The 25,208-nt window shown below is 37.9% G+C and overlaps 1 protein-coding gene and 1 long non-coding RNA gene across 41 annotated transcripts in view; one reads left to right on the top strand and one right to left on the bottom strand.

Moving 5' to 3' along the window:
* Positions 1 to 25,208, top strand: part of LOC102153619 — a 214,301-nt gene that overhangs the window by 88,808 nt on the left and 100,285 nt on the right. For 22 of the 38 annotated variants that reach the window (XR_005384697.1, XR_005384729.1, XR_005384730.1 and 19 more), the window contains 8 exons: positions 5,375 to 5,453; positions 9,226 to 9,252; positions 11,209 to 11,262; positions 11,546 to 11,578; positions 15,225 to 15,341; positions 16,456 to 16,521; positions 16,634 to 16,848; positions 21,466 to 22,079. This is a non-coding gene — a long non-coding RNA (uncharacterized LOC102153619). Of the gene's footprint in view, positions 1 to 5,374; positions 5,454 to 9,225; positions 9,253 to 11,208; positions 11,263 to 11,545; positions 11,579 to 14,394; positions 14,528 to 15,224; positions 15,342 to 16,455; positions 16,849 to 21,465; positions 22,080 to 25,208 lie in introns of all 38 variants that reach the window. The other 16 variants (XR_005384700.1, XR_005384693.1, XR_005384704.1 and 13 more) reach the window with 16 other exon arrangements.
* The window catches only part of PDK1 (pyruvate dehydrogenase kinase 1), a 29,763-nt gene continuing 22,156 nt past the window's right edge, over positions 17,602 to 25,208 (bottom strand). Inside the window, exons 10-11 of one of the 3 annotated variants that reach the window (XM_038584862.1) lie at positions 22,777 to 22,890; positions 17,602 to 20,210 (exon numbers count right to left, since the gene is read on the bottom strand). In XM_038584862.1, coding sequence (XP_038440790.1) covers positions 20,070 to 20,210; positions 22,777 to 22,890 — 255 coding nt within the window. In that variant the 3' untranslated portion in view covers positions 17,602 to 20,069. The remainder of the gene's footprint in view (positions 20,211 to 22,776; positions 22,891 to 25,208) is intronic. The other 2 variants (XM_038584863.1, XM_038584864.1) reach the window with 2 other exon arrangements.

Below are 25,208 nucleotides of genomic sequence, written 5' to 3'. Positions count from 1 at the left end.
GAGTTCCAAGGGCAAGTGTCCTGAGAGAGCCAGGCAGAAGCTGCATCTTTTTCATGGTCGAGCTTCAGAAGCCACATGGCATCTCTCCCATTATTTCCCACTGATCAGGGCTGTGCAAGCCCATCTGGACTCAAGGAAAGAGTATCCAGATCCCATATCTTGTGGGGAGGGGTGTTAGCTACATTTCTAAAAAGAACACGAGAGGTGGGATAAATATATTTTATTATCACATCACAACAACCAACTCATTTTAACTTGGAAAGGAAGCTCAAATCCCAGGATGGCTTTGTGCTCAATATTATTCCTTTCTAGCTAGTGCACCTGCATGAGTCACTCTTCAAAAATAAGTAAATGAAATGAGTCCTCTCTAAGTTGCCAGTGAAAAGATCTCTTACTCAAGGTTACTAGCTCTTTCAAGATAATTATCAGAAAATGTAATAGAGATAAACCAGTAGCATAAAAGAAACTGTCATAGATAATCAATTAGGACTCATTGGGTTGCAAGTGACAGAAATGAACTCAAACTAGTTTAAGTAGACAAGAATTCATTGTCTCATGAATCTGAAAAGTCCAGGCCTTCATATGGATTCAATCATAGCTGGGCCTAACTGGATTCACCAGGAACTCAAAAGATGTTATCAGGCCTCTGTTTCTTCCCATTTCTTGATTCTTCTTTTCTCTGTACTGGTTTACTCCCAGAGAAGCTCTTTTCTTGTTGTGACAAAGATGGTTCCTCAATATGTCCAGACTCACACAGTCTCTAGTGCTTGTGATAATAGGAGATAAGCTTCCTCTAAGCCTTTTCTTGGCATCCCTAATAATCCCTGAAAAAGGATTAGGATTAGGGTCAGGTGGGGATACCCACTGGACAAGTCATTGTCAAGATTCTCAAGAGAAACAGAACCAACAGGTATGGAGGCAAAGAAGTCCCATGTGCTACAGCACGGGAGAGTTGGAGAGCCAGGAAAGCTAATGGTATAATTCAGTTTTAAGTCCAAAGTCCTGAAAAATGGAGGGCTGATGATGTAAGTCCCTGTCTGAGTCTAAAAACCCAAGAACCAGGAGAACTGATGTCCATGAGCAGAAGAAGATGGATGTCTCAGCTCAAGTGGAGAGAGAAAGAATTTGCCCTTCTTTTGCCCCTTTGATTTGGCCCCTTGATGGGTTAGCTGATGCAGATTGGTGAGAATGATCTTTACTTGGCCTTCCAATTTAAATGCTAATCCCTTCCAGAGACACTCTCACAGACACACCCAGAAATAATGTTTTGCCAGCTGCATGGACATCCCTTATCCTCTATAGTCTAGTCAAATTGTCACAAAAATTAACCATCATGAGGTGGATGGGAAAATTTGGACAGCCAGAGTCATACTCCAGAGGCACAGGTGGGGAGGTCTTATGATTGACAGCCCGATCAGGTGTCAGAGGAATAGCTCCTGAGTCAGTACTGTAGCTGTGATACCAGATGGCAGGGGTAAGTAGCTGAGATGCAAAAACAACATCTGTGACTAAAGCTAGTATTTTTTTTTAAGATTTTATTCATTTATTCATGAGAGACACACAGAGAGAGGCAGAGATATAGGTAGAGAGAGAAGTAGGCTCCTTGTGGGGAGCCTGATGCGGGACTCAATCCAAGAACCCCGGGATCACGACCTGAGCCAAAGGCAGATGCTCAGTCACTGAGCCACCCAGGTGCCCCTAAAGCTAGTATGTTTTAATGCCTCCTCAAACATCAGTCTAGAATTTTGGTAGAGTTGAATGGGAGAAAGTCAACTTATTAAATCTTAAGTTAGGAGAACCCAATGAGCAACCTCCTATGTTCTTATGCTTTCAAGTGGGGTGACTAAACAATTCCACTTCATAAATCTAGAATGTCACTTTTTTCATATCTACATATTCATTGTTATTTTATCTTTGAAGTGGCATGGTTTAACCTCAGTCTTCAGTCTACACTGGGGGTTTATAGGTCTCCTGTGGAAAGTTGTATTAAATCACAAAGGAAAAACGACCTTCCGTATCCTGTTGGAATATGATTTATGAGTCCATGCTTAAGTGTTTTATTACTATATATCATAACTTTTATTAGTGCTTCCATTAATATTGCCAGTCATGAGCCATAAAATTGACTCTGGGTATATCCACAGACTTTTATAAAACTCTTTCTGAATCACTAGTTTTTCTGTAAATCATATAAAACATTTTTTTTAATGTGGCAATTCTCTTGGTTGTGGTTTAGCACTCTCCTTTTTTTTTAAGAATAGAATCATAGCTGCTTAGAATTGTGTGAGCTCTTGGAAGTCTCCTAATCTCACTCTGTATTTCCCTATGACTGGAATATAGGCAATCTGTACATTTAGTAGAATGAATGAATGAATCTCTTTCATAATGTCATGCTGCTGATCACCTTACAATGTCCTAAGGGTTATTTTCACTGTTTGTTTTTGAGACAAATTCTAATTATCAGAAATTTCCCAGTTTGTTTTTTTCCTTTCAGCCCCACAGAGCTAGCCTAAAAATAGCAGGCGCTTAATTTCCCATTGTTAGGTTACCACAGGTTCCCTGGACTTCTTCAGGCTTCATATTCTCAGTTCTGTTCAACTTTCTTTATGTGTCATAGTTTCCACAGCCACCTCTATCTTGATCACTTGACTTTGACCATGTTCCAGCTCTTATTGGGAATAATGGTTCATCCTACTAGCCCCTCTGTTGTCTGGTCCTCATTTTTGCATCTTCTTCATAGCAGTATCTCCAGAGACTGTCAAACTATTTCCTGCAATCCAGATACCTTATTTTAAGGCCTTTGGTTGACTAGGACAACTACCAAAAAAAAAAAAAAAAAAGTAAATGAGATGAGTTTTGTCTGGAATTTTCCCAGACAAATGGGAACATGTGGTTACCAATCTATGATTTGCAGCATCTTTTTTTTTACTTAAAAAAATGTGGAGATTTTTTTTTCCACTGGTCTTTTTTGATCATCTGGTCTTTTTCCCTTCTCCCTAAACTATCAAAGACTATAACAAAGTTTTATTGATCTCATCCACAGGTCCTATTAGGATTCTTGGATGTAATTGTGACAGGATAATATTTTGAGATGTTACCTAAGATTTTCCTTTCTTAGTTTCTTTTACTCTTTGCTTTTAATGCATTTTAGTCAATGCATTCATTGCCTCAGGGAAAGGTTATTACAGGAGAAAAGCAAAGAAAAGGCTTTTTACATTTCTAAAGCTTGTGCCTTTGGACATAAAAAAAAAAATTCTAGGCCCAGAGGGAACTCAGACCATAAAAATTAGACGGGGCGGGGGGGGGGGGGGGGGGGGGGGATTGTGTTATCTACAGTCAGGGTCTGCTTTTCTCGACCCTGTCACACCCCCTGCTTTTCCTTCCTCTTCACCTGTGATTTATTGAACTACATAAATTTATTCAGACTGGAGAAAGAGAAGAAACAATATCTTTGGAAATCCAAGAAAAGAGGAGAATGTGGGCACCCGCGGGGAAAGAGGCAAGGCGTGAGTGTTTTCTTGTGCTTGGAAGGAGAGGAATAAGTGAAATGTCTTAAGTGACATTTCCAGGCAACCCAGGACAGCCTCACAAATCCCTACTCTCCCCAGTACAACCTGGGGAATAGCAGAATGATTCCCCTGAGCCCGAGAGCAGTGTGGAAGTGGTGAAAGTCATGCTAACATGGAGGCTTAACACAGAAATTAATGAGTAGTAGAAAGGCAGCAAAAAAGGCCAAATAGGAATTTTACTTCTATATGTTTTTCCATCGCTTCTCGGCCTTTTGGCTAAGATCAAGTGTTTTTCCAGCATGTCTTCTGAGGAAGGCATGGAGATATACTGCCCAGATCCCTCCGCACACCACCCCCCAAGACTTCACAGTGGGCTGTAAAGGATGCAATTAGTCAAATGCTTCATCTGTTGGTAACTTCAGGCTCTGCTTCACTTCTTAAGGTCTCCCTTCTAAGGTAGCTCCCCAGTGAATGACTGAGTGTGGAGAGGGTACCAGCCATTTCTACTCTAAGTCGGGGTCCTCATGGTCAGTCTTTGCTCCTAGCCAGCCCATTATTTCAGCCAAGACTGTCAGGCCTGCATCATGATCTGAGGCTCTTCCTGCCCCATACCGTTTCCTCCCCTAAATTGTGTTCTAGTTAACCCTCCCTAAACTCTTGCCCTCCTAACTCTGTCTCTGGGTTGCACATCAGTGTCGCACAGTACCCAAATGACACAACTTTTCTGTAGGAAAGGCTTCAATTAAAACACTAGCTGGCAGTATTTGTTTTTATTGACATGCATATGCAGCATGTATATGGTTGAAGTCCATTCACTAAGGAGAAAATTTACTGGTAAATTTTCTAATCAAACTTTTGATTGACAGTTAATTGGATTTACAAAAACATAAAAGTCTTCCCAGAACATAGGACCTTGCATTTGAGAAACTTACTCATAGCTTAAAAATGCTTTACGTTTTTTTTTATGCTTTACATTTTTCAAATACAAAATTTACCTGTGGCCATAATCAATGTAGAAAACCCCATGACATCATTAGTTTACAGTATTAATACTAATGGCCGTCATTTATTATGTACTTACTATATGGCAGGAAATGTGCTAAGCATTTTACATATTCATCTCATTTAGTTCTAGAGGCTGATGTCTAAATAATATTAATTCATGAATTAGCTAATTACTCTTAAAAGTTTCAACTTTAGCCAGAAAGTACATTAATACTGGAACTGGAAATTGCTATCCTGGCTATATAATAATGTATTCACTCAAATCTTAATGTATAATAACAGATCTTGGGAACAGAAATATTATGGTGCTTATTAGTTTAACCCAGTAAAGTGTATACCATAGGAGTAATTATGAACTTTCCAACTACATTATTTATTTAGAGAAGTACTATTTTCTCAAGATATTTTTAAATTACAGGTTGGAAAATTATGATACAGTAAATCTATGTTTGATTTATACCATTTTCATCCGTGTATTTCTTTCAAAATCTGACCTCTTCACAAAATAAGGCATGAAAGCATTGTGTTTACATAGGGGAGTATCGAGGATGGGTAAAGTTGTGTAAGATCCCAACTAGGGACCCTGGCTATTTTTTTTTTAAGATTTACTTATTTATTTATGAGAGAGAGAGAGAGAGAGAGAGGCAGAGGCACAGGCAGAGGGAGAAGCAGGCTCCATGCTGGGAGCCCGACGCAGGACTCGATCCCGGGAGTCCAGGATTGTGCCCTGGGCCAAAGGCAGGTGCCAAACCGCTGAGCCACCAAGGGATCCCAGACCCTGGCTATTTTGAATGTGATTGTATTTCATCAAATGCTTTTTCTGCATCAGTTGATATTATCATGTGGTTTTTTTTCTTTAGCCTGCTTATCTGGTAGATCATGTTGATTTTTAAAATGTTGAGCCAGTCTTACATATCGGAATAAATCCCACCGGATATGGTATGTACTATACTTATGTACTTCTTTATATACATTGTTGTTGGATTAGATTTGTTAATATTGTGTTGAACTTTTGTATCTGAGTTCATGAGAGGTAACGGTCTTTATTTTTCTTTTTTTTTTTTGTACTGTGTTTGTCTGGTTTTTGTATCAGAGTCATACTGGCCTTAGGAGTTGGGAAGTGTTCGCTGCTCTTCTGTTTTTTGGAAGAGATTGTGTAAAACTGATGTTGACTTTTTTTAATGTCCAGTAGAATTCTCCATCGAAACCATCTGGGCCTGAAGATTCTTTTTTTAAAACTTTCAAATTACATATTCCATTTCCGTAATGGTTAAAGGATAATGCAGATTATCTAGTTCATCATGGTTAAGTTTTGGTATCTTGTGATTCTCTTTTTGACTTTTTTTTTTTTTAGTACAGTTGACCCACAATATTACATTAGTTTCAGGTATACAACTTAGTAATTTGACAAGTTTATAGATTATGCTATATTCACAAGTGTAGCTACCATCTGTCCCATTACATCACTATTACAGTATCATTGACCATTGTCTTTATGCTGTGTCTGTTATTCCCATGGTTTATTCATTCCATAACTGGAAGCTTGTATCTTCCATTCCCCTTTTTGGCTCTTTTGAAGGGAGAAAGGAAAACAACGAGAAGGCCACATATCATATGAAGATCTGACTAGTAATTTGATTTTACATTTACATTTATAAAATATAAAGTATTTGGTACTCAGGATTTAACTTGCCAAATGGATTTGTCAATCATGAATCCGAACAACTGCTGAAATCAATATTGAGGGATTTGTTTGCTTTTCCTTCTTCCACCCTAAATCTCGGATTTTATTGGCCCTATTTTTAAATTATTGAAAGTAAATGATTCAGTTCTTTGCCCCAAGATCTTATCAAGTATTTCACTTGAAATCACACATGGAGCCTAGGAAATAAAAACCTTCCTCTGTTGTTGAAATAATGCTTCAGATACATGTTTGTTATTTTTATAGCTGTTTTAGTCAGGGAGAATAATGAAGATAGAAATGAAGTATTTCAAATAGAGGAGATTTAATGTGGGGAATTGATTGCACAGATGATAGAAAACTGGAAGAACAACAAGGTCATTGTGAGGTAGCCCAAAGATTAATACCTGCGAGAAAATAATTTTGCAGTCCCATCTATGGTGGAAAACAAAAGGGAAGACATGAGCCTACAAAACTCTTGGTGCTACAAGGAGTACATGTGGCTGCTGGTGCTGGGACCCCCAAGGGGGTATCATGTGGCTGGTGCTCAGGGCTCTGAGAGGGGGCCTTCAGGGACTGGGGCTGGGATGCCTGAACTCACTGGACACTTATTTGTCTGTCAAGTGATAACTATGGAAGAAGAGGGGCAACTAATCAGTGACATAGTAGGACCCATTTCATGAAGGAAGACAAATCAAGAAGAGCCACTCTTGGGGCACCTCGGAGAGGCTCAGTGGGTTAAGTGTCCAACTTCTGATCTCAGCTCATGTCTTCATCTCAGGGTCATGAGATTGAGCCTTGCATTAGGCACCATACTTGCCATGGAGACTACTTTAAAAATAAAAATAAAAATATAATATAAAATAAAATAAAATATAATATAATATAATTAATATAATATTTTTTAAAAAGAGCCACTATTGAATGGATCTAAGCCTGAAATAGTATATTACAGAAATCATAATAAAGGTACAGCTGGACAAGAGATTATTCAGCCAGAAATTGAAAGTGAATGTCTATGGCAACTTGTACTCAATGTAAGGAAGCTATGAATTTAGCACAGGGCCTAGCACATTTGTTGAATGAATAATTTAGTTTCGTTTGGGGCCAATATCACAAACATGAACAGCAGGATAGCCATGCCTTTAAATGATAACAAACATTTAAGAAAATGCATATACTTGTTTTATAAACCTAGTGCCCAGGAATGTTTCCTTTTACTTCTTTGGGTTGTTTGGGAAATACCTCTTCTGTGTAGTCTTTATTTTGAAGAGTGCTATGGATAATTTAGTGCCTGCAGCAGTAATACAGCAAATTGCAATAAATCAAATTCATGTCACTTAGAATGCTCCTGAGAAATTTTAATCAAAGAAAAACATAAAATTTTCTTTCCATTATAATTACTATAGTAAATAAAATTTCAGATTGTGCTTTATACGCTACTTAATAGGAAAAAGATCAGTTGTTTACATTGAAGAGTAAAGATCTCTTTTACCTTGTTAAATTAAAGGTACTTGACCAAAGTACCACAGTGTTTTCCCTTCTAAGACAAAACAAAGTATCTTCTACTTGAACATGTTCAGTTTATACTTAAAGAATCATTTTCTGGAAGCTCTCAGTGTATTTGTCACAACATTACACAGAACACCACTGTAAGTTTCTCTTGAATTGGTGCTGCTATCTGCTGATTGGAAATTAAAAGTACATTTAGTGTATCTCAAAAACACCCATTCTTAACTCTTTCCCTGTAGAAAACATAGAGTCTAAGGCAAGGATATTTTTAGTTTTGCCTACTAATAAGTCACAATAACCTTCCATGATTTGGGATTTATGTGATTTCTCATTACACAAATTCAAAATTATACAATTGAATGTGATTTAGGAAAATATCCAGGGGCACCTGGGTAGCTCAGTCTGCTGAACCTCTGACTCTTGATCAGCTCAGGGTGTGATCTTGGTGTCCTGGGATGAAGCCCGGTGTGGTGCTCCTCATTCAGAAGGGAGTCTCCTGGGATTCTCTCTCTCCCTTTGCCTCTCCCTCGACACCGGCATGTGCACTCTCTCTCTCTCTCTAAAATAAATAAATCTTTAAAAATAAAATAAATAAAATATTATTTAAAAAAGAAAATACTCAATTATCTATGAACCTCCAAATTTTCTTTTTTTTCTTTCTCTTGTTTTTTTTTAAGGATTTTATTTATTTATTTATTTATTTATTTATTTATTTATTTATTTGGAGAGAGAGAGAGAGCACATTGGAGAAGGAGCAAAGGAGAGGGACAAGCAGATTCCACACTGAGCACAGAGCTAGGCATGGGACTCCATCCCAGGACTCCGAGGTCATGCTGAGCTAAAAATCACGAGTTGGATACTTAACCCCTTGAGCCACCCAGGTGCTTTGAGCCTCCAAATTTTCTAACTAAAAATGAAACCCAATCAACTGAGTGACTGTTAAATGATTTGGAGAAAGATAAATTTAATTATGTAACCTAGAAAAGCTATTCTTTTGTCCCAGTGCTTTTTATAATGCCTAGTATACAGGGGGCACTCAAAAATATATTTTAATCGATAAACAATCATAAATTAAATAGACTTAATTTTTTAAAAGGGTCTAAATGCCTCACACAAAAATAAATTAATATAAAATAGAGAAGAACAGAGATTTTAATCAAACAGAAGAAAATTGAATAAGTGAAAAGATAAAACTTGAAAGAATAAAAAATAAGTTTGGGGGTGGTAAAACAGCCATTGATAAATCTATGGATTTGGTTTTACATGGACAGACTAAAAAGCACAAATAACCATAAATACCTGCACGATGTAGCATGATGGGACTTGTAAATTTACCTTTTATTTTACCATTTTCTATTAGAAGTCTCACCCTCAAATGAGTCAAGTATTAAATAGGCTATTATTAATGATCCTTAATTCTGACTTTAGCTTCATACTACAAAAACTGCAAACTACATGATACTGAACAACTATAGTCTGACACTGAACACAGCTTTTTTTGAAAATATTATTTTCTAGGGAATTGCCCAAGAAACACGTTGGAAAGTAAGTATACACGGATACGGTGGACTGTCCTAAATTGGAAGCTGCAGATTCCAAATGTCAGTTGCCAACTATTATCCCCCTCCCCACACAGGAGTTCCCTCACTCACTGTTCCTCTTGCACCCACTGCTTCCTTCCACTGGTCCTTGAGGTTGGCTGCTGCTGAAACCGCCTCCCTAGGGCTGGCCCTGTTATGCCAGACACAGGACCAGCCTTTACTTGGAGTTTGGCCAATCTCATTCCTAGCGCCATTGTTTTGGGTTTGCTCTCACGTGCCTGCGCTTCCATCTCACTCCATCCCAGTAGTCAGAACGAACAGGGAACATGGCCCTGGCTGACAGCCTGCAGCTTTGGTGATGGCACTGCCCAGGCAGTGAGAGCTGCCTTGCCCTGGGGCAACAGAGCACCTCATTTTGGTATGCAGCAGGCTGAGGCATGGCAAGACAACTGGAGCCATGTTGAAGTCATAATCCTTGACCAGTTCAAATTATATCTTAGAGAGAAGTGTGACCCATGGTGGTTTTTGAAAGAACTATAGACACGACTTAACCCAATTACATTTTCACAATTGTTTGAATCTATTTCCAAACTCCTAAAAAACCCAATGCACTTACTATTTTGGATTTTTAATTTAAAATAGACTCAAAATATAAGCATGTTGATGTTGGTCTTTGGCTGGTTTGAAACATTCCTTTGAAGACAATATGTCCAAGAGTTAATTTAGGCACAAACTGTTTCTATAGGCTTACCCTTTTCTATTTTTGCTCTTGGATAATTATACCACTGTAGAAAAAAATTCCCGGGTAAGTTCCCAAGAATAATATCGCAAACCATGCCACAAAGCTAACATGGGAAAGAAACTACCACTGTTTAATGGATGCATGGTTTCCTTTGGCGTGATGAAAATGTTTTGGAGCAAGATAGAGGTGGTGATTGCACAAGCTTGTGAATGTACTGAGTGCCACTGAACTGTACTGAAAATGGTTAGTTTTAGGTTTTGTGAATTTCACCAAGAAAAAAAGTTCAAAAAAAAAAAAAAAAAAAAAAAGAGGAGAGGGGAGGGGAGAAAAAAAACCACTACTATTCTTTCTGTCACCCCTGAGAAATCTGGGAACTCAACTTTACTTCAGCATCTACCAACACCAGCCCTGTTGCCATTTCTGGTTCAGACACTTGACCTTGCAACCATGATGCCCTCTTCTGAAAGCAAGATAGATGTGCCACAGCTCATGCCAGCAATATGGGAACCTGCAGACAGCTTGTTTTATGTTGCAGACGTTTCTTACTGTCAACATCCAAGTTACTATCTGTATTCTAGTAGCAAAGGAAGCTTGAGGGAGCAATACTTATAACATGGAGGTTTACTAATATACAGAAAAACCATTCAACAGATGGTGGGCCACCACAAAATTAGCAAGTATTTGTTACATCATCCTTGCCATGTGGATGCTGTGGTGACCAAGAATTTGATTAAGTTCTAAGGGAGAGAAGGACTTGTATCTTTTACATCCCAGATGATGCAGGCAAAAGCTTGGTTTTGCACTAGTACTCAATTTCTGTTCAGGGCAAATCAATATTCAGAGTATGTACTCCAAATTAGACTATATACTGAAATCTGTCATTTATTGTTAAACTGGCCTGGATTCTTCTCTCAGGCATCCCCATGATATGAGATTAACCATTGACCTATTTAGACATAGGACTAAGGAGGAACACCAGAGATGCCACCTTTGGAGTATCCCCAGAATTCAATGATTTATATCTCTAATAGTAGACTTTTATGGTCACAGAAAGTGTGTGTGTGTGTGTGTGTGTGTGTGTGTGTATAATGTGGCACATAGAGTTTGGGAAGAATGGTGATCTGCATTGTACAAGTAATGGTACCTACCCTGTTCTTGAGGGGAGTGGTGGTTAGTGAATGTCTATATGCTAATATTCACCTACTTCTTTTCAAACAGGTGGTAAATATCATTGCACTGATCCCATCCCTGTGGTGGCCAGAGAGAAGCCAAGTGGGTGATTTTATTTTGTAACAATTAATACTAGCATTAATGAGACAAAGATGAATAGGCATAGCTTTAATGAACATAGTGCACTGACTCAGATGGAGAGGATGGACCAGTGGGCAGCCCATATAGGTCCATATGCATATCTTTAAGCTCAGAGACTCCTGGAGGCATATGTATCCTACACAAAGGCCCTTGGTGTCCTTGACTGCTCAGAGTAGAATAGAGGGATGCATTATGGTATTCACTTCTGTCTTGTGCCTCCCACTGACTGGGCCTTTACTTATAGGTAGAAGACACAGGACCAAATGAATGGACTCGAGTAAGTTGCTGGTGAAAGTAGTAACTAAATGGGCCAACCAATCCCATGTTTGTTTGTTTGTTTGTTTTCTTTATTGTTTAAAAGGTGGCAGGGAGGGCAGAGGGAGAGGGAGAGAGAGAATCTTAAGCAGGCTCCATGCCCAGTAATGGAGCCCAATGCAGGTCTTGATCTCACAGCCCTGAGATCATTACCTGAGCCAAAATGAAGAATCGGATGGTTAACCCATTGAGCTACCCAGGAGCCCCAGCCCATGCTTCCTTCTTAAAGAGAGAGGAACATAGAGGCAAAATTTTTCTCTAAAAGTCTCAAGAATGTTAAGCATGACATCTACAAATAGCTGTGGGGCTGAGACCTTGAACCTTATACTTGCTTAAGCCATCTCCTGTCTGTCCTTATAGAAATGAGTGACAGAAAGTCATCAGAGTTCAATGCCCCTGATGATGCTTGGATAAAGAAATAACCCATTTAAAGCTCTAAGAGATAATCTCAGTTAAAGATAGAACTAGAGAAATGGTTTGACTACCCCATATTGTAGCACAACACAAGAAAATTTCAACAGCCCTAAGGCAGGACAGTGAAATTATACTGCTGACCCTCCCAAGTGAAGTCAAACAAATGATAGTCAAGATGGAGGGATCTAGAAAGTCAGGCATGGTCAAGTTCATGGCAGCATGACGTTGATTAGACATGCTGCCATTTACTCAATAATGAAGACCACGTCAAAGGCCAAAGGAATAATACATGTAAAACTATCTTATTCATCTCTCTAGTCCTCAGTAAAACTTCCAAAGCCATGATTTATTCTGAGGTGATGTGCTGGAGATTTTAAGGGTGACATATACTAGCAATGAACAATTAGAGAACAAAAAGGTTTTTAAAGGATATTTATATTAGCTCTGAGAAATGAAATACTTAGATTTCAATCTAACAAAATATGTGCCGGATCTATATGCTCCATGCTACAAGACACTGATGAAAGGACTCAAAGATGATCTAAATAGAGATATATAGATTGAAAGACTAAGTGTTGTCAGGATGTAAATTCTCAAATTGATCTGCAGATTTAACATACCACAATCAAAATCTCAGCAGGATTCTTCTACATATTGATTTGAATGTTTTTACCCATTAATAGTGACAAGGACATCCATTGTACCAGTCAGGTTATAAACTAACTCTCCTTCCCTATGCCTTCAGCAGTTACCCACTCACAAGATAGTCCTGTATCAGATTATGCTAAATCACTGCATCATCTGCTAAATTATTGCAAAACATTACCCTCACAGGTACAAGAGGTCTTACTTTGTAAGACTATCTTTGATGTGCCCTGTCAAGAACAGTACCCTGGAGACTAGATCCACATGTCAGTTCATCAGAGAAACAGTCACTTGGCCCTTGCTGTAAGGGGCCATACCAAGTCCTGTCCATCTCACCCTGCTGACAGTCTTGGATCCATGCTTCCCACTACCAGTAGACTTTGCTTATTGCCTGGCGCAGACAATAAGGAGGTTAATGAAACTATCATTATCCACCAAAGTTTGCTGTCATCACCCATAACCTCCCATGAAATGAATATGAAAACGAACATGACAAAAACATGCACCAATTCCTTGCATTAACCAGGACTTCCACTAGTTTCATGCTCCACTTGATAAGATCCTTAAAACCCAGATTTTACCAGAGTTAACTAATGAGATTTGGATCTCAAGGTCGTGGGTGTGCCTGCCAAGTTTACTCTGAATATCAGGAATGGACCTATCCTTGTCCTTCCTAGTACTCTTAGAATCAGATTACCAGACCTAGCTGGCTCCTCACTCACACTTCAACTGGTTTAATCTCTTCAGTTAGTCTTTTGGGATACTGATAGTTTATCCCACAGTCTCTAAACCCTTGCTATTCATTTTTTTTTTTTAAGATTTCATTCATCCATTCATGAGAGACACAGCGAGAGAGGCAGAGACACAGGCAGAGGGAGAAGCAGGCTCCATGCCGGGAGCTTGACGTGGGACTCGATCTTGGGTCTCCAGGATCACGCCCTGGGCTGAAGGCTGCGCTAAACTGCTGGGCCACCGGGGCTGCCCAACCCTTGCTATTCAAAGTGTGGTCCATGACCAGCAGCATCAGTATCATCTGGAGACTTGTTAGAAATGCAGAATCTCGGGATGCCTGGGTGGCTCAGGCAGGTTAGCGTCTGCCTTTGGCTTAAGCCATTATCCTGGAGTCGGGGATCAAACCCCGAGTCAGGCTCCCTGCTCAGCAGAGAGTCTGCTTCTCCCTCAGCTCCCCCTACCCCTCACTCCCTGTTCTCGTGCTCTCTCTCTCAAATAAATACATAAAAATCTAAAAAAAAAAAAACAAAAAAAAACAAAAAAAACCCTGCCAAATCTCAACCCCCAGACTTGCTAAATCAGAATCTGTGCTTGATCAAGATCCCTAGGTGCTTCTTGTGCACACTGGTGTTTGAGAAGCATTGCTTACAAGGACTTAACTATACCTTTCACTTGTTAACTCTTTGTGAAAATATACCCTGACCTGAGAGCAAATATCAAGGTCAGCTGGGCACCACGGACAAAGAACGATTGCCTGTGGTTCCTAAATGGTGATTGTTCCTGTTGGTTGCTTTTGTTGGTTGTTGAAGGTTGATTTTTGAGATGAAAGGGAGACTTTTCCTCCAAAATGAAGAGGATTTGCTACTCTACACTGAGAAAGCCTAGGCTTTATCAAACAAATGTGCTTGTCATAAATACTAGGCCCTTTTATAAACTTTGTTTCCCCAAACGCAAAGACATTGTGTTTCTTTCTTCCATATTTCGAAGTATTGGACCAGAGTGAGGAGGAGCAATTCCCAGGCTAGAGCTTCTACCTGGCAAATGGTGAAGCTCTGGGTATTGCACTAATTACATCTCTCGTGGCAATGCTAACATGGACTCAACCCAACCCAATTCCAGGGTATGTCTTACATTTGACTACTACTATCCATGGTTTATGGTAACATCCAACAGTGGCCTGATTCATGAGTTAAGCAATTGTAATTATGACTAAAATATAGTTCAAAATAAAATAATACTGAATTTTCCATCTGATTATCGAATTTTAACTTGTAGGAGGATAAATTACATAAATTTTTCAGATGTTGAAACATCTTTGGATTCCTGGGAAGTGCCCCATTTGGTTTGTGATGTATTATTTTTTAGACACTATTATATAAGGTTGCCTGTTTTACTAGAAAATTTTTCCTCTATGTTCATAAGGTTAGTGTGTAAGTTAGTTTTCCATACTGTGCATGATCAGATTTGGCTTTGAGATTTTATAAACTTTATGAAATGGATTTGGTGGCTTTCTTTCTATTCTGCTCTCTGAAAGTTTAAGATAGGAATTATCAGCTTGATATTTTGATAAAATTCACCTTTAAACTATCTTTTCATGAGGTCCAGTTATGATTACTAATTCCATTTTCTTAGTAGTTATTGGTTGATTTAAATTGCCAAAACCTCTTAGATGAATCCATTTCTTTCTTTTACAGTTTCAAAATTTTTTATCATGAAGTTAATGGTATTCTTACAATTATTTTCAGTCTGTATTTGTAGTTGTATCTTTTTGTTTTTATCTAAATACTGTTCATCTGTGCCTTTTTTTTCTTGATTAGTCTTTGCTCCTGGTTTCTCTGTAAGTATCCCCTTCAGTGCAGCCTACAAAGGCTCCCTTGAGGTACCATCTCCAGCTATTTGCTGCCACAAATAGGTAGCCGTCACCTACCCTAACGGTATTTGCTCATTTACTTCTTTATGCTTTGAAATAAATCCATAGCTTTAGTAATGCAGTTTTGCTACTTCTTTACCTTCTTCTGTATTTTATCTCCTTGCTAGGTTCCTTGTGTTGGTTACTACCTATAGTTTTCTTTATTGTACTGATTCATTTTTGAGAAAGGGCACATGTTAAATTCATTATTCATTATGCATTTACAGAATAGACAGTTGTAAGCACCTCCTATGTCCTGGGCATTATGGGAAATACTGAGAGTAAATAATGAAAAGAAATAGTTCATATCCAATTAGATGATTTTTATACTGTAATATAGTAAAATAAGAGACATTCAGTTTCTCTTAATCAGATGTATTTTTTCAAATTTTTGGACAATTAGGTATTTTTAATACAATATTATAATTCTATAACTGTTATATTTTGAATTCTATAATGGAAGACATCAAAGTATAAAACCACGGCAAGAATACTGTGGCCTTTTATATTTGAGTTAAACTTTAAAAATGTCCTGGCCTCATAAACTGTTTCCTATAGGAAATTTTCACTATTTTAAATTTATTATAAACAGATGTCAACATTTCCATTCAAAACTACAAAATTCCGGACAGTATTTATTCTATGTGACAACTGCAGGAAGTGTACTTCTAGACTTTCAGAAAATAGCTCCCAAGTGAATGTAACATTCAAATGGAAGTTTGGTTTACCTTCCTGGAATTAAAACTGCACATTTTCGCTCAAAAATCTAATTCAATAGAGTAAAAGATAGCTGTCACCATTCCCTAATGAAAATAACAGCTTTTGAAAGGCAAGAAAAAAGGCCTAAAGTTTTACAGGAAAAATGGGCAACCTTGAACTGGAATGAAAGGACCTAGAAACACATTCCAAACCACTAAAATGCAATCTGATTGATGAAAAAGATTTTTAAATTACAGTTGATCTGTGTATAACTATGTACAATATTGGCCTTGGTGAGGAAAGAGTAAGAATGATAATAACATACACCTATATTGTGTTTATTACCACTGTTCTTATAAATATGGATTAAGTTTCATGTTATAAATTAAAAGAAACAAAACTGGCAATCTTGTCTTTTCCTATCAAAATCCTATGGTTAGCAATTGCTAAAGAAATATGAAGACTCTAGGAAAAAGTGAGCAGTATGTCTAATTCTTTCCAAACATGTAAGTAGAACAAAAGGTCAGTAGTCCTAGAATGCCTGAACTAAGCAAACCAGCATGTTCTTTTTTAACATATGTAAAATCCTTCACACCTCATTATACTATTTTTTTCAAGCACTGGGCTTGACTGTAAGAAGATGAATCATTGGGGCCAGAAGTTAATCACATATGATGAAAAGTTCCTCCAGGAAAAGCCGTTTGCTAACCAGCTAGCTCAATTCTGATTACCCATCTGCTAAAACTTTATGACAAAGCAATTGAAGACACAAACTCAAGTTGGTTGACTGATTTTTGGCTTCCCCTCTGATTAGCCATTCACAGGCCACCAAGGTCCAGTAATGATAATGGTTTGTTTGCCCAGTTTTTCACCTATGGAGTTTGTTACGGAGCTTGTTGGGATTAACAATGATGGGAAGTTGTAGTCATATCCCATTATTCAGGAATAGAGATAGGCACCTATCTTTGACTAGATTTAGTTCTGACTTTTCAACTGGTACAGAGGGGACTGCTAGTTAAATTAAGACCTTTCTTATAGGGGCAGCCTGGGTGGCTCAGCGGTTTAGTGCCTCCTTCAGTCCAGGGCATGATCCTGGAGACCCAGGATTGAGTCCCACGTCAGGCTCCCTGCATGGAGCCTGCTTCTCTCTCTGCCTGTGTCTCTGCCTTTCTGTCTGTCTCTCATGAATAAATAAATACAATCTTAAAAAAAAGGACCTTTCTTATAATTACTTATATTATGAAAACTTACTCAAAGAGCACATTAATATAACCTTTCAAAAATCACACAACAGAAGATCTTCACTTGTGTGGTGAGTTGGTCCATCAGTGGATGTTTGGATAATGAAAATCTGGGATAACTCAAACCATACAAATTCTATCTCCTGCCTTTTCCATTAGAATATACACATCGGAAATCTAAGTTCTAAACATTTCCTCAACTGAAGATGGGGAGACTTAGTGTGAGCCATCTAGGTACAACCATTTGAGTGTTTATAGAACACCGACCCTTGATGGAAGAGACTTTAATTGAAAAAAATATATATTATTTAAAAAAACCTAAATCGATCCAATTAATTTTCAAAATAAGAGTTGATCCATGTTTTCAGTTTATTGCCACACACAAAACATTTTATAAAATAATATGGTAGACTTCCACTTTAACATCTTCATGTAAAAACTTCACAGTGCAAGAAAGTGATCACTATTTAGTATGAAGACATCTAAAGCCAGCCAGTAATTTAAGTATAGGTCAGAATATTTTTGCGAATCTTCCTAAAAAATGTTGGCACATTTATTCAATGCCCAGGTATAAAAATCACTTAGTATCCACTTCTTATCCTTCTGTATATTTTTATATCTATATGGCATCACACTAAATGCTGGTGGACAAAACAACCTAAGAATTTAAAAACTTTTCAGGTAGCGCAATGATTTGAAACCACCGAGGAGAATGCTAGCCCCCAGACATTTTTGTATGTAATCTTCTGTCCATTACCACATAATAAAGTAAAAAAGCTGTTATACCTTAAAAAGAAGCTAAAGGAAAACATTTCACTTTTGCTTTAAAAACATCATTTCTTAGCTCATAAATAGAGAAAAGCTTTAATTTGGGGGGGAGGGGAAGTGTTTCAGAAGTAAAACAGCAAGTTTATGTCAGTTGTACAAATGTTTCATTTAGGAAAGAAAAGTATTTTGATTCAAAGAATTCTAAAATATTTCATCATTACAAAAAAAGTGTAATTTAAAGCTAAAAAACGGTAATACCTTGAACTAATATAAATCATCCACTAGCATATCTTATTATTTTTCACAAAATCCATAATTAAGGAACAATCGATTGGGTAAAGGATCTTTTTCCAACATTTGGTCAAATTAGCTAAGAAGCCCTGAGTCTCAGGGCTGTCACCTCTCAAATGAGGGTCCTGGACTGCCCTTTTACAACCCTTCTGATTTACAAATTTATATAGAATTGTTAAACTCATGGAATCCTTTTGAGAATGAGGTGTTGCCACCAGATGTATTTTCCAGATAAAGTTCCCACATTTAAGTAGTAAAGTTGTTCTTTAAAAATTCAAAATCTTACTTTAAAATTTATTTTTGATATATTTCCCTGTCACTTTAAAAGTTGAGTTGTGACTAACCCCATACTCCCCTAACGTCCTCGTGGTCTCCCAGAGCTGGCGGCTGGCAGTGATCCGCAGAGAGAGTTCAGGCCCTGACTCCAATGCTGTGCAACTTCTGGCCACACTCTGAGTCTCAAAACAAGGATGATACCACCCCCTCTGTACCTGTTTTAAAGCCCAAGGGAGTGATCATATTATACCAAAGTATTTGTAAAATGCAAATTATCATATGAATGCAAAGAACTGCTGCTAAGTCCTAGGTGAATTTTTCCTGATAACCAAGTCTAGGTATTTCTCATAAAATAAATGTACTTCGTCAATCCTTGTGCATTTATGGTTCTGATTCTTCAGTTACCAGACTGTCTGCATGTAGTCACTGTGTCTCCTGCTTTTAACTGCACCAGGCCTGAGAGTGTTGGTCTCTCCTGGAGTCTAGAAGTCTGACCTTTCAATATTAAGAATCAAAATCTAAAGATCTCTGTTACCTTAGCAAATGTGGTAACATTACTCACTTTAAAGGAGTAGTTCCCTAACTAGGTGAGGCATTAGACTCATCTAGGAAGCATTCTAAAAATTGAGATTTCTGGGCTCCAGCTGTAGAGTCTGATTATATATATGTCTGGAGTAAGACCCAGAAAAATTCTGTTCAAAATCTCCCCCAGGTAATCTCAATAATTGATAGTTCGAGGACTCACTGCTTTGACCTCAATTTCTTCTCTAGAATTTTAGCAGCTGCTAGTTTGTTTTTAGTGTAAAAATTTCTCCCTGCATTTAATCACATGCATATTCAGAGTAGATTGCCCACCATCTTGGCTTAGCTACATAGGGAACCTATTGCAATCCTTTGCAATGAAATTAAAAAATGGTAAGTCAACTTCAGAGTGAAGATGATACATGTAGATGCTGAAAGGTGGCTGGTGCTAGACTTGCAGAGCAACTATCTTTTGCTTTACTTATAGTTAGTCACTGGTACATCTGAGGACCATCTTTTTACAATTGTCATTACGCATTAATAATGGAGGTCACAACTCCAAAAACCGGATGGCTAACTAGCTTAATCAGTATCATTAAGAAAATGTTTCTAGCACACATAAATGAAAAGTTCTTTAAAAACCACACAGCTTTCTGTTAGAAACCCAAAGACTTCCATGCTTCTGAAGTCTACCATAAAGAGGAAAGTTGACCAAAACTACAGTTGTTTAAAAATATGTTCAATTAACTGTGAAAATATAAGTGCAAAATAGGTACAATTTCATCCTTTAGGAGGTTTAACAGACATAAATGGAATTCACTTCCCATTTATTCTACCCAAATAGTTAATTTTGAAAATAACACGTGAAGTATTTGGTATAATGTAGTTCTGAACGTCATCCCTTCCAAATTTAATACAAAAGCCACATTTGGATGTTCACGGTGTCCCAAGTGTATCTAGGCACTGCGAAATGTTGTCATGTCTTTTGGTTCTCTGCTGGGGACACACCAGTCGTCAGCCTCATGGTTGGTATTGTAATGCTTCCAGGCAGCCTTGTTATACACTGGCAGTCTCTCTATTGATTCTGTTGACAGAGCCTGAAAGAAAAAGTGGGATCTAAATCTGGCTTTTTTTTTTTTTAAATCCACTATTTGAGAAAATATACAGTGGCATAAGGTTACTACAAATTAAACAGCGCTTTATTGGATTTGTATTTCACTAATCATTAACACCATCTACATACATTTTGAAATGGTGTATATATGTAACACATTATTTACTAGTAAGTCCATGGCACTGCTTGTTGTGCATATTGAGTTTTTTTGTTTGCAGTCATTGTCCAGCAGCCTCGAAGCTGCTGAATTGAAATTTTATATAGGTATAGGAGATGCTTCTTATAAAAACATGACCCATAACAGAAGTTGGTTAATTGAAAAAGTCATTTAAGGGGTGCCTGGGTGGCTCAGTTAGTTGAGCATCTACTTTTGGCTCAGGTCATGATCTTGAGGTCCCAGGATTGAGCCCTACATCAGGCTTCCTGCTCAACAGGGACCCTGCTTCTCTCTCTCTCCCTCTGCCCCACTTCAACTACTCATGCTCTCTGTCAAATAAAATCTTTAAAAAAATTCATGTAAAAGCAGAAAAATTGACATATGTTCCTTAATATATAATTGTACAATCATTTAATGGAATCTATTTCAATTATTTTAAGATTTATTTTTTAAAACTTTTTATTTATTTATTCATGAGACACACAGAGAGAGAGGCAGAGACATAGGCAGAGGGAGAAGTAGGCTTCCATGCAAGAGTCGGAGTAGAACTTGATCTCAGGATTCCAGAATCACCACCTGAGCTAAAGGCAGAGGCTAAGCCAGTGTGCTACCCAGGAGCCCCCTGTTTCAACCATTTGTTAGAAGAAACACTTTTTTTTCATCGGAGTCACTGTACTTTAAAAAAGTCATCATAACAAAATATAATAACTATAAATACAAAACTTTATCTAAGGCATCTTGGCTTTTGATTGAAAAATTCTTAGCCTTGGCTCTGACCCTGTGCCTTCTCCTCCTGCCATTAAGGCCACCAATTTCACTTATAGCATATATGTTACCCACATTGTGCATAATTTCATGTTTCCAACATATCATTACCATTAATTCACTGTTCTATCTCAGATTCCTGCAAATTACCAGAACTTGAGATAAACCATGTTCCTTCTTATCTTCTTTCAGTAGGATTTCAACCTTAAGCCATGGATATTTCCCAAGATATAGAAAATATTAAACAGGAAATTTCATTCTGAGAATAGAAAGGAAAGTCTTTGACATTGATTTTAATTTTTTTTTTTTTTTTAAGGTAGGCTCCGTGCACGGCATGGAGCCCGACAGGGGCTTGAACTCATGACCTCAAGATCAAGACCTGAACTGATATCAAGAGTTGGATGCTCAACCGATTGAGCCAACCAGGTGCCCCTGATTTTAATGATTTTGTAATATTCCTGTCTTCTATTTTTTCCAAAGCGAAATTAAAATCCTTTCACCTACATATTCTCTTTAAATGCCTCAGAATTGCCAGAACCCCTTCATCTATGGGCTAGATAAAAAGTGTTACATTTGGTGGAAAAAATGTTACCTTCATGTTGCCCTTTTCAAATTACTCACAATTGAGATGGTTTAAAAGAAAAGAAAAAGAATTATTATGTTGAAAGAATTTAACCTTTTCGGATAAATTTATTTTTTCCATTATACAGTCCTCAGCATTTCCTATAAAATAGGTGCCATCTAGTGGCCAGAACAAGAAACTGAATGAGGTACCAACAACCCGCTGCTTAACCCATCCAGTGGGGTGGGTTAACCCCTCCAACTGAGCTGATGGGGCTGAGCTGCTCTCCAACCCTTGAAACATGCTGATCTCCCATAAACACAGGAAACATCACAGGCCAGGAGGCTAAGTGCTTCTGCTCCCACCAGGTGAGCAAGACTTGCCAAGAGTCCCCTGTACTTGTTCCCAAATTTCCTTATGCACTTACAGCTGTCATTGTAATCACATAATTTAATCAAGCATTAGCTTAACCAAAATGCAAAAAAAGGGGCCAGAGGGAGGTTCTTTGAAAACTAAGATGAATGCTTTGGAAAGAGTCATGAAGGAAAGTCACAGAAAGACTGCTGTCAAATCTGAGTCAGAAGACATCTGTAAAGGACTACATCTGTATCAAAAAAGATTATGCAGTTGCTTGTCTCTTTGTTTAAAGAAATCAAAACAATGCATTGTAAGTAAAGCTTCTGCAAGAAAGACTGCTGAAACCTGAATCTGCAGACTCATATACAAAGAAAAGACTCAGGCAGTACGTTAAAAGATTGGTGGATCGATGTCCATTCATGTATTTTATATTAAAATTAAATTTGTGTGATATATAACGTTTTATGATTCCCTACTTCAACCTGACTTTTTTTCTGTTAACAACCATAGTCCTGGTCATTACAGATTAGCGTGAGTGTTTCTTTCCCATAGTCAAGGAGATCATTTGTAGAAATAGATGAGATCCTATGTAAAAACCATATTATGATATTTTAATAGTGATGTGGTCAAAGAAAATTTCATTACAGCTAAATATTGGTGTTTTATGACCAAGAAGTATCATTCAATCAAAAAGACTACAGTTATTACCTTAATGTAGATGACTGCATCTGTCCCATAACCCTCTAGAGAATATAGCTTTAGGTCTCCTTGGAAGTATTGGGCATAAAGACGTGAGATGGGCAATCCATAACCAAAACCAGCCTGTTTGATGAGAAAAGTGAAGTTCTATTCAGAAAGCCACATAGCAAAATACTTTTCTAGTTAAAACAAATGCTTCTGAGTATCCTAGAGCTATCAGAGCCTGCATCTAAGAGATTGTTAATACCTAACCACTAATATTGATCGAACTGAAGCCTAGATGGGGTACTACCTGAGATGTCTCTCCTCTGGTCATTTAAACCTCATTTTTCTTTTTTCCATAAAATGATTCCTGTAGATCTAGAACAGCACATTGCTTTTCTTCATTGCCTTGCTCTAGGGCATCCCAATACTATTTTTGACAATAGGAGCAAGAATAGAAAAAAAAAAAAAAGAATAGAAAAAGCCTTGTTGGCAGTCTCAGAGATACATCTTTTGACTTCAGACCATGACTTTCCAGCCTGTATTCTGAACCTGGTTAGATCACTGTTAAGTCCACTGTTACTCACTGGCAAATCACTACCCTCTTTAAAAACCTACCAAGCACAGCAGCACCCACATCATGCCCTACCCACCCACCATCCCCCAACCCACTGCCTTGAGATAAAAATTTAAGCTTCTAAAAAGAGCTTTCAAGACCTGATCATATCAGGTAGGTCTCTTCCGCCCACTTTCTGGTCTAGCTGAACCAAATCTCCAGCTCTTAAGTTCCTCAAACAAATGCTATTTTTCACTTCTGTGTCTTTGCTCATCCTGTTTCTAGTATCTGAAATGGCCTTTACCTGAATAAATCCTACAAATTCTTTAATACAAAGCAAAACACTTGGACTAATGTAAAAACAATTTTTATCACCAACTCAGATGTTCAATGATACTCCATGTAACACTTTAGTTAAGAGCTTATGTCAATTCAGGAATCAGAGTGCTGTCAACAAATGCAGGCTCTCTGGCTTCATCTACCTCTACCATTAATTACTTTTCTAACCAGAGTTTCTGTTTACCACTCCAAATCAACTATCCTTTTTCCACATTACTCCTTGTCCTGGGAGGATGCTATCAATGGATACCCCCGCCCTCAGCTTCCAGTGGGTCTAGCCAATGGGGAACCCAGTAGGAATTTAGAGGGAATTAAGTCAGGGTGTTCATTCCTGTTTCCTTCCCGCTGAGGTTTGCTTCCCTTGGGATTAGACCACTTGAACGTATGCAGCTGCTCTGTTACTGTCCCTTCTTCTAGGTTCTGCTAACTTCTCCTTCTCTCTTTGATTCAGGAGAGTGACAGCTCTACTGCTACCAGCCCTGGATCCCTGTACTCTCCCTGCCCATAGCTCTGTAATTTGTATATGCCACCTCTCCCTTACTTCTTAGTGTAAAGTCAGAATCTAAGACAATGTTCATGTTTATTATTTGACGGTGTCTGCCCACTGGCACATGGATACATATGCATCTGAACTGGAGGAGCACAGTTGCACTGGAGTAATGATTTTAAAAGTATGGTAAGACATGAAGTAGATTACAGTTGTAGTTACAGAATCTGTGCTGTGTAACAGGTGAAACTATTAGAATGAAGTCCTTCTAGTAACTTCTTAGAAAGAATCTAAAAATAGATCCATCTGATACTTCATTTAATCATGTGACAGCGTAACACCAGTACCTATGCCAGAGAGTTTCAAAGCCGTGAAGAACAGTTCTGAGTTACAGGTCAGAGATTTGGCAAAGTGTTTTTCTAGGGGTTAGAGGGCAAGGATGTAGTCAACTCAGAAGCTGATCACATGAAACCTGAAAATAAATGACTGAGGTCAATAAAACATACCACCCAACAATGAAAATTTGAGCCTTTTCCAGGTTGGCAATTAAGTGATCAGAACTCTAGTCTTTTTTCTAAGTCTAGACTATGTGGTATTTCTAATTATAAGTACTTGAGGGAAAAAAAAATCAACATTGAAGATTAAATCAGCATTGACCAAATGCTAGCAAAACCAGTAACTTAGTCTTCACATTTGACACAGTGTATCAAAATGTGGGTAACCACATGAAACTATGGCTATATCACTATCCACCTTGGCAATAAGAACTGTAAATAATATTCTTTATCTTGTGCTCTTTTCAATCAAAAGAAGAAATGAGCCAAACGCTGTTAAATTCAGAGAAAAGTTTTTTCTAATAGCTTCCCTTCTCCCTCATGGATACTCTACACAATTGCTTAACTGATTAATTTGGTAATTTATTTGGTAGCCATTTGATTTATCTTTTTGGTAATTCAGAGAAACACACTCAATTCTTTCTTCTTTTTTTACATTGCTTCTTTTTTTAAAAAATATTTAAGTCCAATTTGCCAACATATAGTATAATACCCAGTGCTCATCCCATCAAGTGTCCTCTCT

The sequence above is a fragment of the Canis lupus genome, chromosome 36 (assembly GCF_011100685.1).
Source record: "Canis lupus familiaris isolate Mischka breed German Shepherd chromosome 36, alternate assembly UU_Cfam_GSD_1.0, whole genome shotgun sequence".
In the NCBI taxonomy this organism is placed as follows: Eukaryota; Metazoa; Chordata; class Mammalia; order Carnivora; family Canidae; genus Canis; species Canis lupus.
The sequence above is the reverse complement of the archived record's forward strand: the minus strand, read 5'-3'. Positions and strand labels throughout refer to the sequence as shown.